General features: G+C 35.4%; 1 protein-coding gene across 1 annotated transcript in view; it reads left to right on the top strand.

Moving 5' to 3' along the window:
- Nucleotides 1-15,420, top strand: part of NEBL (nebulette) — a 151,672-nt gene that overhangs the window by 8,891 nt on the left and 127,361 nt on the right. The window contains exons 4-5 of the mRNA XM_027847840.1: nt 3,560-3,664; nt 9,477-9,587. Of these exons, the coding sequence (XP_027703641.1) occupies nt 3,560-3,664; nt 9,477-9,587 (216 nt within the window). The remainder of the gene's footprint in view (nt 1-3,559; nt 3,665-9,476; nt 9,588-15,420) is intronic.

The following is a 15,420-nucleotide window of genomic DNA, read 5'->3' as shown; positions in this document are numbered from 1 at the left end:
ATTGATTATTCATTTGATTTCCTTCTTTGGATGTATTTAAAAATCCTTTTCTTGTTGCCTTTAGGGTTTCTTATAAGGTACATCTTATATTTTTTTTTACCTACCTAATTTCTGCTTTGGGCTTGATCGCCCATGTTCTTTGGATTTTCTTATTATTTATGTTTTATGTATTTAATTTTTTTTTCTCTGCGTGATGATGTTTTGTTTTTTGAAAAGTTGGTAGTGAATTGTAGGCTCAAGTGTCCTTTTTTGGGAAACCTTGATTCGATTAGTTCAGTCAATAACTAGTCAGCTCAATTAAAAAAAAGTCAATCAAATATCTTTTAGACTAAAATGACTAGTTCTTTCTACTGATGATGTCATAGGTCTAGGTTATGAAAAATGCAACAACCCACATGGCCAATGCCCATCTCCTTTCCTTATGAGAGGAAAGAAAGTATGCACATATTACCACTTCTGCTGCTGCTGCTACTACTGCTGCTACTGCTTACTGTACCTATAGAAATGAAATGTTCTCCTTGTTATACAAAGTATAAGTTTTCATTATCTTACCTCGGAAATAAAAGTTTGAACTCAGAGGCAAGGAAATTCCACTAATTCTGGCACAAAAAAATAATACTAATGTCATTCTTTACCCATGTAAAAACTGGGAATTATTTCCTTGTTGTCATTTTAATGGAAAAAATTTGGTGGGAACCATAAAATTAGAAATGTATATTTTATAATTTATAACTTATATATATTTATATTTATATAAATAAAAATAATTTATAAATAATATATAAATATAATAATATAAATAAATATAAATAATTTATATTATCCATTATATTTATTTATTTATACTTTATAATTTATATTTTATATTTTTGTAAGCCACTTTGTTTTTCTTTTTAGTTTATGAAAAAACAAGCATTTACATAACATAATAGAATAAAAAAAGGATAATTGCACTTGAAACTGCATACAACTTGCTATTCCTTTTATACATATGATAAAGTTATCGTATAAGTTTCCTTCTCCCACTTTTTTTCCCACCTTCCCCACCATAGAGTTGGCTTCCATTAGACACATAAATGTGTGTGTGTGTGTGTGTGTGTGTATAAACACACGCACACATGTATTATATATATGTATATATATGTAAAATCATCCTATACATACTTCTATTTATGAGTTCTTTCTCTGGATGCAGATAGAATCTTCTTTCATAGGTCCTTTATAGTTAATTTGGGTATTTATAATATCCAACATGACTGGAAATTTCAGGGATAACCATCAGTTGGGGAAAGCTGAACAAGTTGTGATATATGATAGCAATGGAATAAGACTGTGAAGTAAGAAATGGTGAGCTTGTTGATGGTAGAAAAACATGGATAAACTTTCATGAAATAATGAAGAGCAAAATGAGCAGAATCAAGAGGATGTTGATAGAGTAACAGCAACATTGTTTTAAATAAACAGCTTTTAAAACATGGGAGAAAAGAAAGGGGAAGAAAGAAAGAGGAGAGGGAGAGAACATGAGGGTGTGCATGAACCCTGTCTTTTCTATTTGTCAATTCAACAAAGAAAGAAGTTAAATATTTAACCCTTTTTCTAGTACTCATGTCCTGAACAAGTTACTTATGTCAGTGCTTATCAGGAGGCCTACACTGCATAACTGCACACAACACTACAGTGAAGAATGTGAAAGTGACGAGAAAAAGGTGGTGGTAGAAGATTAAAAATAATGAGTCAAACATTTGCCTAATCATTATCACAGGTCATTTTGCTGTCACTTAGTTATATAATGGGAACACTTGCATTTTCTCTCTTTCTTTTTTGAATATACCAAAGTAACATTGTTTATTGTATCATCATCATTGCTTTGATTACTGAGTTTAATGATTCCCCAAAATCCCAAATTATATCTAATATCTGAGGAGAAAGGGAGAAATTTGTTTGCCAAATACTTAAATTCTAATGCTTTTTCAAACAATAAAGGGGTAGGCTTGGCATCTGAAATTTAAGGTAGATGCCAATTGCTCATGGACTTAATTATCTTTAGGAATCATTGCATAGTTGAGATGCCTGCTATGATATGATCTGCTGTTACTCAGATTTGGCTACACCATCAGTTAAGTCATGTCCCTGAAATAAAGCTGCATTAGACAAAAGGCCTTGCTAACGTGATTATTCTGTGAATCAGGTGACAATCTTATTCCCTAGCACCAGTCTTGTTGTATTTGGTGTGATGTTGCCAAAACTGTGTTATATTATCCCTTATTATGCTGCCCATTAGAAAAAACAGATTTCTTATGTAAGTACAACCATTTCTTCATTCAGCTGCCCAAATGGCTTTCCTAATGTATATGTCACATCATTACTCTGCTTTAAAACTATCGCTGGTTCTCCATGATCAGGTACACTCCTTTGCCATTCAAAGCCTGCCAAAATCTGATTCCTACCTACCTTTCTTGTATTATTTTACACTCGTCCCTTCATGTACACTGGAATATTCTATCAACACTGGACTATTTTATGTACCCTGATATTTTCCTCTCTTTTCCTGCTTCCATTGATGTATAAGCCTTCTTCCATGCTAGGAAAGCATTCTTTGTCTCCCCTTCTCTGTGCATTGTTTTTATATGCCTTCAAGACTCGCCTTAGAACCCACTTCTTCCATGAAGCCTTCCCTGATCTTCCCCGTCCCCTAACTAGAAATAATCCCTCCCATCTTAGATATTTTATAGCATTTTGTTTGGCTATGTACTTAATTATAGCTTAACTTGAAGGGTTTGTTTTTTGTTTGTGTTTTGGTACATATCTCATTTACCCTTGCTAGATTGTAAGTTCCTGGAGGACATGCCATTTGAAATCTTTCTCACCCCAAGTGAATGAGAGGCAAGTATAATATAGTGAATAGAGAACTAGGCTTGGATCCAGGGAGATCTGGGTTCCAGGTCTTCCTCTTACACATACTGTGTGACCCTGGGAAAGTCACATAACTAATCGGTGCTCAAGACAGCTCTCTGAGAAGTAGTAAAGAAGCTGGGGACCTCCATTGACAGGAATTTTCTCATCAGGGAGTTCGCTAGATCATTGCAATCACAGGACTAGTTTATCTCTGTCATATTGTCATATTTCCCTGTGCCTAAGTAAATACTGGGTGTTTAATCAATATTTAATTATGAAATTAATTTCTCTGTGTATATGTATATGTGCATACATACACATCATAAGGGTTTTCTCATTGCTCTTCAGGATGACTTCCAGTTCCTAGGCATTATTGTTCTTTTTAATTGTTTGCCATAAGGATTGTTACATATTTAACCAGGACAGTATAGTATACTAGTTGGTGTTCTCACCTATAAAATGAAGAGTTTTCACTTGATTTCTCAGGTGTTTTTCTAGTTTTTGATCATAGAAATTCCAGTCATCTTTATGCATGTGGCAGGGAGGGTGCTTTTTGGGAAATTAAAAAAAAAGTTTCCTACCAATTTTGTTAAAGAATATATGATAAAAATTGTTTTTTTTCCTCTTTAAGTTCAAACATATTGTTTTCTTTCTTTTTTTTTAGATCCATTATAGAGGAGAGTATAAAAAATCAAAAGACAAATGTACATTTGTACCTGACACACCTCTACTAAACCATGTAAAACGTATAGGTGCTTTTATTTCTGAGGTAAGATAATGGAAACTTTAAAAATATTTTATTAATAAGTGTTTCATCCCTATAAGCGTGTAAGTTGGATAACATACTTGGAAAAAATCAGATTAACTTTCTATTAAAGACTTGTAATTTGTGTTAATACGTTAATATTAATTTAAATAGTACTTGTGAGATTTTATATTGAATTACTAAAGTAACTATGTTAGGATGCATTATTTATTAAGTTACTTTTCCAAGTGCATTGTAATTGCCAGTTTGTTGTTCTGTAGGATGATGTCAAAAGATAGATATGCTTCATACTGAATATGTGTTAAGAACATTTAAATTTTTTAAATAATGAGTATAGGATTAATGTAGTTGGCAAATATGCAGCTAATTTATTTTAATTATTAATTATAAGGTAGTCTGAGAAATAGTAATCATTGTTACCACTTTACAGTGATAATTGCATATTGTTACCCACTGGCAGAAATTGTCAGTGGACAATGAAAAAATATGCTAGACATATTTTTTCCATTCTAATGATATTGATTTTGTTATTAAGGCCTCTTATATATGCATCATGCTTCCTGAAGTGATATATAAGAAATGTATACATTCATTAGATCACAATCCATCCATGTCCTCTTACCAAATAATTCTTATAGGGTCATATATTTAGAAGAGCAAGGAACTTTAGGGACCACCGAGATCAATCCCCTCATTTTGCAGATGAGGAAACTGAGGCTATCAGAGGTTAAGTGGTTAGTCCAGAGTCACATAGCTAGTAGGTGTCTAAGGCAAGATTTGAACTTGAGTCTTCCTGACTCTAATTGGAGTATTCTAGCTACTATGCTACCTAATCCTCCATAGAATCCGCACCGTGAGCTTCAGGGATTTCGCTAGATCTTTTAGTGTTTGTTGAATATAAATACAATACTCAAGAGGTCCAACTATTTGGTTTGTTCGTTTCTTCTTTCTATTCTTGCTACATGATCAACACACTTCCTTTTCCAGCCCTTAAAGACTGACCTTGAGGATATCACATAGTACTTCTTAAACATAAGTCATGACTCATAATATTCTGTACCCTCCCCCAAAGGTGCAAGTCAAATCCCAAAATGCTTATTCATTGTGCATGATTTTTAGCTGTGACCTCTTATCATTCTTTCTTTCAAAGGGGATCCACGGAACATGCTGAAGGTTATTGCAGAATCGCTTCATATTTCAACCCTTCAGGGACTGTGATGCTAAAGTTCACAGAATCACAGCATCAGAAGGGACTTTGGTGGCTATCCAGTGGTCCCATCCACTCCTGAAAAAAAATCCTCTCTCTGAGAGATGGGAGGCTGCACGTGGTCACCCTAAGTGAGAAGGATCACACTATATCCCAAAGCAGTTCATTCTTCATATGCGTAACTCATTTTAAAGAAAAGGAAACTGAGGCTTAGTGACATGACTTATGATTACACAAGTAGTAAGTAGAAGAACTGAAATTTGAACCCACATCTTCTGACTCTAATCTAAGTATTCTCAAAGAGACCATTAGAAGTAATAGTTGGAAGTGTAAAGAAGCAGATTTGGGCTTGATGTAAGAAAGAATTTCCTAGCAGTAGGAATTATGCAAATGAAGAATGGACTGCTTTGGGAGGTAGTGTTATTCTTCTCATTTGGGTTGACCATATGCTGGGTGTGACCTTCAGCATCACAGTCCCCGAACAGCTGAAGTATGATGTGATTCTGTGATGGTCTTCAATATGCTTGGTGGATCCTCTTTGGAAGGAAAATTGATGAGAAAGCATGGATAAAATGAACGAGCATTTTTGAATTTTTGACCTGCAACCTTGGGGGAGAGTGTAGCATATTATTGGCATCATTGGGGTAGGGGGAGGATCCACATCAATGAGATCCACTGACGCATTCATTTTTTTGAGCCTTGAATTTTGCCTTTTTTATTACCTTTGTAGAAGAATCTGTAGAAATTGTGACCGTGCAAATTTGAAGATGCCTAAGACCTAGACAGGAAACAGGGTAGCAATTTGAAAGGAAATCCACTTAAGTTGCAGTACTTACCATATCTGCAAAAATTCTGCCCTTTTCTGACTCTTTCCATTTAGTTTTCAGGTTTCTCTGAATTCTTTTCTGTGAAAAAAATTAAAAACTTTTTTATGGAAGAACTTTAAATATTTGCAAATTGGAATATGCCTCATGATTATTTAAAGAATCTTAGGAAAGGTTAGGGTAGGAGAAAGGTGGAAATGAAGGACAATGCAATTTTCTACCAAAGGTGATTTCACAGGTGTGGGGAACTCCTGAATGAGGGGACTCTCTCTATCAGTGCACATTGGCACCTTGTCTGCGTATTGCATTGAAGCATAAAGCACTGAAATGAGAGGTTACATGATTTGCCCAAGGTCGCTTAGCCTATATGTATCAGAGCCTGGACTTGAACTCCAGTCTTCTTTCCTCTTGCCTCTGAGGCTAGCTCTCCATCCACTGTGCAATGCTGCCCCTAGCAGATTTTTGTAGGGTGATGAAAATGTTAGCAGATCAATAGAGTCCATTCATTTATTATGAGAGTGTTGGGTGCTATGAAGGATATAAAGATGGCCTGTCTAAAGACCTGCATAATATTATAACTTAACAATGTGAGATTTTTACTCAAATCCATTATTATTTACATAGGCTAACTCTGATGATCTGTTGGATTTATATAGGACACAGAACAGATGGATTAGCCACATGGCTGTTTGTGAATGCGCCCTTATTTCCTTTCTTAACAAGCTCATTAAATGGTTTTAAGTATTGAATGTCAATGTGAATGAGCTTGAGAAAAGCACATCCATCGATTTTGGTACAGCTATTTTATATGATCCCTTCAGATCAATAAAAACTTAACTGTCTTTAACTTTTTTTTTCAAATGTGAGGTAAGTCAATTCAACAAATATTTATTGAACCCAACAAGTAACAATTATGAACTGGTTGAATGGCCAATACAGTAAACTATAGTGACTAGATTGATTTTCCACTTGTAGTTATCAGAAGTTGAAGTAGACAAAGGATATGAATGTTTTTGGGACAGTTTCAAACTCTGAGGGAAAAGGACAAAATAAAGTCGATATATATGTATATATACATACACACATATATACACATACATACACACATATGCATACATACCTATATACACACATATGCATACATATACAATATATAGGCTTTGGCATAAAATTTCCCACTTAAATCTGCAAACCCTTACAGACAGCCTACGTTCTTTGGGCACTGTGCTGGAGATGTAGAGACAAAAATGTCCTTGTTCCTGTCCTCAAGAAGTTTACAATTCAATGGTGGGGAAATGACACGTGCTGAAATATAGGGCCAGAAGGGGTTGGGGGTGGGGGGAGGCCAGACATGCTAAGTTTAAAAGAGAGTTCCAAGAAAAGTACTATGAGAAATTTGAGGAAGGAAAGATCCATTTTAACTGGGGAAGGAGGTGGTGATTGGGGAATTGGGCCATGAATAAAAACGAAGAAAAATAGGCAGAGATGGGCCTGTCTTATTCCAAGTATGCAGGACTCCATGAGCAAAGGCACGGACATAAATGGAAGGAGACAGGAGAAGAAAATGATAGGGGTTGTCTAGTTTCTCTGGAGCATAGTATGGAAAGGAATGAAATTCTTTCAATCATTAAGCATCAGTTATGTGCAGGGTTCTATGTTAGGGGTTGTGGGACCTACAAAGTTTAGATAAAACCCAATTCCTGCCCATAGGGACATTGTCTAATAGAGGAGTAAAATACCAATACAGATAATGAATGTACACTATTACATGATGTCATAAAACAGAAAGCTTTGTTATGCCTTAGGAGGAAAGTAGCTACTCATAAGAGAAGGCTTCAGGGAGGAGGTGGCATTTTGGTCTCCAAAAAAAATTTTGGCTCCCCAATGTCCCCTGTGCTAATTTACCTCTCTGTCTTTGTTCACACTTTTCAATGTACCTGGAATGACTTCTCTCCCTTTCCCTGTTGTTATTCCACCCACTAGGTCCCCTAAGGAGGGCTGAACCAGCCCAGTTTGGAAATGTAGTGGGTCAAAGCTTCTGTGCTGATCAGTACTGGGATTAGGCCCATGATTGGTCAGCCTGGAATTTTTCCTCTTAATTTGTTTTATATAATTTAAAATGACAGAAAGGAAACTACTGTAATTTGTTATCACTTTCCTAGAATAGACAGTTGTAAATACATGTCTGGGGCTTGGATTGAAGTTAGGTCTAGAGAATTAAATTTGGGAGTCATTGGCTTTGAGGTGAGTTTAGGGGACAGAATGTATAAACGAAGAGTACACAGTGCACTGCCTTGGGGAATGTATGTAATAGGAGCTTTATAAATGCCAGTTAATTTAAAAAAACTCAACCAAATTTTTAAAAATTTATTTTGTTTTTGATGGAATAAAGCAAGCATTTTTATAAAATAATATAATAAAAAAGATAATTGCCCATGAAACTGCAAATCTTTTGTGTATAACTTGCTATTCCTTTTAAATACACAAAAAATCATTGTGTAGTCAACTGAGTATTAAGGATAGTAAAAGGAGACAGAAGGAAAAGTCAGATAGGAGAATCTGGGGAATAATGTGTCATGGAAGCCAAGGGAAGGTAGATCATTGAGAAAGGTAGTTTAGTCAATTGTCATTTGCAGACAGAGTAAGGAATAGCCCTGGAACCCACAATATTTTGTTTTTAGGAAATCATTGAAGACTAAGAAGTGGAATTTGAATATTGTGAATAGCCGAGGATTGAGTGTATAGTGAAAAATGGAGGTGGTGAATATAGACCTCCCTAGAATCTTAATATTAACATCTAACATTTATATAGCTCTTTAAGGTTTAGATATACTGCTTTAGATATATTATCTCACGTGATCCCCCATTGTCCTTGTAAGGTAGGTTCTACTCCATTTCACAACTGAGGAAACTGAGGCAGATAGAGGTTAAATGATTTGCCCAAATTTCTGAGTCAGGATTCAAACTCATGTCTTCATGATTCCAAGTCTGGCACTTTATACGCTATATCATCTAGCCGCTATTAATAAATATTTGTTGATTAGTTCCTCCTCATCTGTAATGCAGCTGTTTTGCTATGTACTTTTCCAGTGAATGGGTTTTGTTATTGTGATAAGTGATTATTTTAAAAGAAATTTGTAAAATCTGGATTGCTTCTTTCTTCTGAATCATTTTGCTGTGGAGTAGAAAATGGGAGTAGGCAATCTGTTGAGTTTATATTTTACCTGCTCTTGCCAAGAGGAAGTTATGTGAGTGGGTATCATTCTGCCTTGGTAGATTCAAACACTGAATGTGGAGAATTAACAGCATTTTTTAAAGGCTGTGGATAGAAGGAAGTTAATCATTAGCTATTATATAAGTTAGTTATCTTGGTCTTTGTATTTAGGTCTTTTCTAGTGAATTTTAATAACTAACTTTCTCAAAAATTCACATGTCTCATTTCTCTGGTGTTTGTTTCACCACTCTCCAAAATGTACAAACATCTTTAAATCTGCAAATACATAGATAATTTTGCTTTTTGAAACTTGCAGAGAATTAATGGAAATAGCAATATTTTTACTTCCTTGCTTACTTCATTCAAAGTTGTCTCCACAATTTCATGAATTCAGTTGTCATCCATCTTTTGATACCTTGCCTAAGAGTTTCAGTATCTAAAAGTCTTGAAAGTATTTCTTTTTTAAATATTTGATCTTCACTTCAATTCCAATAGAATGGTTCTTTTTAATCCTCTTTCTATATTCATGGCAAAAGACAAAAATGTTATTTTTTTCTTCTGTTTTACCAGGCAAAGTACAAAGGCACCATCAAGGCAGACCTTTCCAATTCGCTGTATAAGCAGATGCCAGCCACGATTGACAGTGTATTTGCAAGAGAAGTTTCACAGCTTCAGAGTAAGGTAAAATTTTCCAAATCTGTTCTTTGATCATGGGAAGCAAGAGATATAATCTAATAAAAGTGATTATACATAATTATTATTTACAATGGGTAAATAGAATTGTTTATAAAAACAGGGGCTCCAAAGTTGAATGACAGTCAAGACTCAATGGTGTATGTATTGTATCTATTTAAAAAAAAAGAAAATATATACATAATTATTTCAGGTAGAGGACAATTTTTTTTTATCACAAAATTCATTCGGTAATGCTTTATGGTCATATGACACATTGGAATCCCATGTATACAAATTTCCTTGAAGATAACTTGTAGAAATTACTTTGTTAAATGTAACTTGCTATGTAAGTATCAGTGATATCATCATCATCATCATCACCACTCGTCATTGTTGTAGTCAATGTCATCATCGTCATCAACCATCGTCATTGTTGTCATTGTCTTTGTCGTTATCATCTTGGCATTTTTATTTTTGCAGGGAGCCCTGAGGTATAGAAACTTAGCCACATATATAATGGTTAGTGCCACAATTCCAATTCAGTGCTCTTTTAATCTGATCAATATTTACTGAATTTCTTAGGTCTGTGTCTCAGTAAATTCCCACTGAGACCTTTTCAAACTAGAGGATTAGGGCATTGCAAAAGTCAGGTAAAACTTGACATTTTAGAAGCTGAAAATGATAGATACTTTTGTGCTACCACCACCTCTAACAGCTCTCTAACCCATGCCCTCCCAACCATCTCCAAGCTCTTCATTCCCAAGAAAAGGATGGTATCCTTAGCTGTCTATTGTGAACTGTCCTTAAAAGATATGAATCTCTTATTTCATAACACTATGTTTCTGGAGAGAAATATTCCACACTACTAGGAAAGTCCTACTAATATTTTACAACCAAATACTCGGAATCACAGAATTTCAGAGTTGGAAGACTCAGCAGGCAGCACATGCAACCTATACTTGAAATGTACACTAATAATGTATGTTATAATGTACACTAAATGTATGTATTATGTACCATATGCCATGTATAAATGTACCGTAATGTACACTCAAAGTGATATTTAGCCTCTGCTGGAAGCCCTCCAGTGAGGGGGAACTCCCTACCTCTGAAGACATTCTATTTGTGGATAGCTCTGCCCTTAGGAAGTTTTTCATGACCCAAACTAAATTTACCACTTCTACCTTCTGGGAGTCAAACCAAATAAACCATTTCCCACATGATGGTCCTTCAAATGCATGACGTCCACAATCATGACCTCTGTGCCTCCGGGCTCATCTCTTCTCTAGGGTAAACATCTACGATTCCTTCAAATGATTTTAAAATGATGCGAATGAAAGGCCTTCACCACTCTGGTTGTCCTCTCTTATAAGTTTGCTAGCTTATTAATGTTGTTCTTAAGTTATGGTGCCTAGAGTTGAACAGGGTACTTACTCTCTTTGAGGTCTGATGAGGGCAGAGTACAGTGGGATTGTCACTTCCCAGTCCTGAGACCTCTCAGTACAGGTCAAGATCACTCCAACTTTTTGGATTGTCCTATTACACTCCTGACTCACACTGAGCTTATAGTCTGCTAACAGCTCTTGATACTTTTCAAACTGCTGTCTAAGCAAGGGTCTGTCTTGTACTTATGAAGTTGATATCTTGAACTTACACTCTACGCTTTACATTTGTTCCTAATAAATTTAATGCTGTCAGCTTCAGCTCCATTCACCAACCTGTCAGAATCTTTTTAGATCATGACTCAATCATCTATTATGTTAGCAATTCCTTCCAGCTTCATGGCATCTACCAACTTTAAAATCATGCTGTTTGTGCTTTTGTTCAAAGCTCTGCTAAGAATGTGAACTAGCCCAAGGCCAGTGGCAGATTCCTGGAGTGTTCCACAACAGACTCAGGGCTGTATTGGCATCGAAGAATTAACTGCTATTTTCTTTTTAGCAATTGCCACTTATCACGAATGGTTGGGATTATAGTTAAGACAAATCATGAAGAATGAGCCAAGAAGCTGCTAGAATGAATGGAAAGCTACTTTTCGAGCCTACATTTAACTGGTTCCAGATCCATTAAATTATCCCATTGGTTACCTACACAGCAGGGCATAATGGATAAGAGATCTGGACCTGAAACCAGGAAGATCTGAGGTCAAGCCCTAGTTCTGTTATCCTGGCCAAGTCACTGAAACTCTCCATGCTCTAGGCAACTCTCAGGTTATAAATTGCAGAAAAGATGTCACCTTGCATTGGTAGCATGCATTTCCTTACCTATGGTTTTCCTGTACCAATAAAATTACAGGTCTAGCTGTTATCCCAATTATACTGCCCATGTTTCTCTATCTTTTCCACAAGTATACTCCAATATTCCAGTAAATCCACAACTGGTCCATCATTGGTGTAGGCACTCCATCATTGGTAGAGATCACTAGTAAAAGTGAAATTCTGGGCATTACCTGTTCATTTTCCCTTCCTTCTTCATCTCTCTCATTTAATTCTTCTGTTTCTCCACTGTTTTGAACTTTATCATATTCAAATTACTATGGTTTATGGTTCAATGTGGAGTAAGAGTGTCATGTATCTGTGAAATGAGTATGTAGATAAGATCAAGAGTTCTGAATCTGTTTTTGATCTTCTCTTTTCCAGGTCAAATCATCAGAGTTCCTTTCATCTTTTCTCTAATCCCTTTGATCATCTCTGTGACCCTTTATCTTTCAGTGATGCGCTTTCTTCCTGTTCATGGGTTTACAACCTTATCAGGAGTTCCTAACCCTTCCTTGGAGATGGGCCTGTTTTCCAGACCCTTGGATGATACATTTACTTGACTTTCCCTCCTCCAGCTTTGATACCAACAAACATAGTTTAAAATCACATGTGGACAGACCATTCTTTCCTTCATTTCACCCCTACTCTTTTTTTTTTCTTTGTTTTTCTCAGGGAATGCTTAGCTTGTTTCATAGAACTTTGAAAACAGATAATTCCTTTTAAATGTTGAGCCTTGGTATCATTTCCAGAACATCTTTTAGTACTTAGTAATTATAAAATCCAGCCTCTACTTAAGTCAGCAGTAAAGAAATCTCAGATACAGCCTGTGAAGCTAAAAATATATAAGATTGAGGTTCTATATCCCTGACCATGACTAACACACACTTTATTTTTACTGTCAACATCTGGTCATCATTCCACTTGCTGATATAGGCTACTTTATAAAGCAAATAATTATATGTTGCTTCATGTAGATGACAAGAAACAATTAAGCAATAATTACAAAATAGAAGCAAATCCTTATTTTGTTACTTTTCAACCAAGGTAACATTTTTAGATCTTTAAATACTATTTTAGAATTAAGGGGGTTTTCTCCACTTTGTGAAGTCTCTCCATGTGTGTGTGGGTGTGTGGGTGAGGGAGAGGTGGGGTGTCAGTTTGGTTGATGAGTCAACAACCTTCAAAAATTATGAGTTGTATTTGCATTAATTAATGTTGTTTTATATACATATGTATGTTTGTGTTTATATATGTGTGTGTATATAAATGTATGCATGTATGTATATACATACATTTATTTATTTAATTTTTTGTGGGGAGATGTGGAGGTGGTATGGACTTGTGGCATTCATTGGCATAGGGAAATCCCAGAGTGGAAATTTCTTCCACTATTACACATCACCATCTTGTATGTTACTTAGAGTCTTCTGGAGTTGCCCTGAACACAGAGAATAACTTGACTTGTCCCTCATTACACGGCTAGCGTGTGTCAGAGGTAGCATTGAACCCTTTTCTTCTTAGCTCTGAAACTTACCTTCTTTCTATTATTCCATTCTTCTTTGTTCATGGTATGGTATTGGGAAAAATAACTAGGCTGAGTCAAATAATTTCTTCAGTTCTGTCATATTTGACTTTTCATGACCCCATTTGGGGTTTTCTTGGCAAAGATACTGGAGCGGTTTGTCATTTACTTCTTCAGCTCATTTTACAGATGGGGAAACTGAGGCAAACAGGGTTAAGTAACTTGCCCAGGGTCACACAGCTAGTAAGTGTCTGAGGCCAGATTTGACCTCATGAAGATGACTCTTCCTGATTCCAGGCCCAGCACTCCATCCATTTAGCTGCCCCTGGATGTACATACTTTTGAAAATTAGCTTTTTGTGTCTCAATTTTCTGATTTGTAAAATGATAATTCAAATAACTTTCCCTATGAACAGGAGACTAAGGAAGAACATGGATTAATCAACAATTTTTATAAAAGATAAGTCCTTTAATACCTACAGTATTATATGTACCTTGCATCAGAAGTTCAGAGGATTTTGGATTAACTGAGGAGTTCCAGAAAAAGCTAACAAACTTTTCTTCTGAAGTACAACAAAATACTACCTGAATGGTAGTTTAAAAAAAAACAAAACACCTCTGGGGCAGCTAGGTGGTGCAGTGGATAGAGCACTGGCCCTGAAGTAAGGAGAACCTGAGTTCAAATCTGGCCGCAAACCAAACACTTGACACTTACTAGCTGTGTGACCCTGGGCAAGTCACTTAACCCCAATTGCCTTAAAAAAAAAAAAAGAAGAAAAAAAATACCTCCCAAACAACTTAGTTCATGCCGTAGAACTACATTGAAAAGAAAACCAAGTTAGCATTTTGTTATAGAAAATCCTTTATAGATATTTATATAGCATGTGTGTGTATAATTTTATATAAAAAAAGAGAATAAGCATTTATATAGTGCCTACTGTGTGCCAGGCACTGTGCTTTTTACAAATATTATTTCATTTGACCAAAAATAATGATATAATCCTTGGAAGAGTCCTTTAGTAAGTATTCTATTAAATTTTTATTTGTAAAAAACTTGCATCTTTGTTGCTTCATGCCAATACAATATGTTATACTCAACTACTTTCACGGTATTTTAATGTGATATATAAAATGATTACTTTGGTCACAAACAGACTTAATAATATTTTAGCTATCATTAATGTGAAGTTGGATTCAGTAATATGTGAAACTTAAATAATTAACATTTTTATCCATGAGTTGGATGAAGACATAAAAAGAATGCTTATCAAATTTAAAAATACCCGGAGATAGGTAGGCCAGATAGCAAATACCTGAAGGACAGAGTCATGATCCGGAAAGCCCCCTTAAGGTCTTAATTCAAATGTTGGATGTCCATTTACTGAGTCTGTTGTGGGGATTTTGAGGGAGGATGTGTGGGTTGAATTATCTGGCCTCTGAAGCCCTTTCCTTCTGAAATTCTGTGATCTGATATTTGCTTTGTAAGTAATCCATGTAGAAAATTATGTAGCTTCTTTTAAACTGTTATATTTTAAGTGTAGTATGTTTGATTAATCATACTCTATGATGTTTGCTAAAATCATGATCTGTACTTTTAAAAATACTTATAAAATAATGAAAATGGTAACTGAACTCATCATCTAACATAGTAATTTGTCATCTAACAAAAAATAAACAATGGGGGCATCTAGGTGGCACGGTGGATAGAGCACCGGCCCTGGAGTTAGGAGGACCTGAGTTCAAATCCAGACTCAGACACATGATACTTACTAGCTGTGTGACCCTAGGCAAGTCACTTAACCCTGATTGCTTCATTCCAAAAAGAAAGAAAGAAAGTAAGAAAGAAAGAAAGAAAGAAAGAACAAGTACAGATTCCTTAGTTCAGCTAGCTGTCATGTTTGAATTGCTAGATAAGGTAGTGTTTTTCCAAGAGCTATTTATCTCTTGTCTTTTTCTTTCTTTCTTTCTTTCTTTCTTTCTTTCTTTCTTTCTTTCTTTCTTTCTTTCTTTCTTTCTTTCTTTCTTTCTTTCTTTCTTTCTTTCTTTCTTTCTTTCTTCCT

The sequence above is a fragment of the Vombatus ursinus genome, unplaced genomic scaffold, assembly GCF_900497805.2.
Source record: "Vombatus ursinus unplaced genomic scaffold, bare-nosed wombat genome assembly UNPS02005459.1, whole genome shotgun sequence".
NCBI lineage: Eukaryota > Metazoa > Chordata > Mammalia > Diprotodontia > Vombatidae > Vombatus > Vombatus ursinus.
Note: the sequence above shows the minus strand (reverse complement) of the source record. Positions and strands in the feature narration are given on the sequence as shown.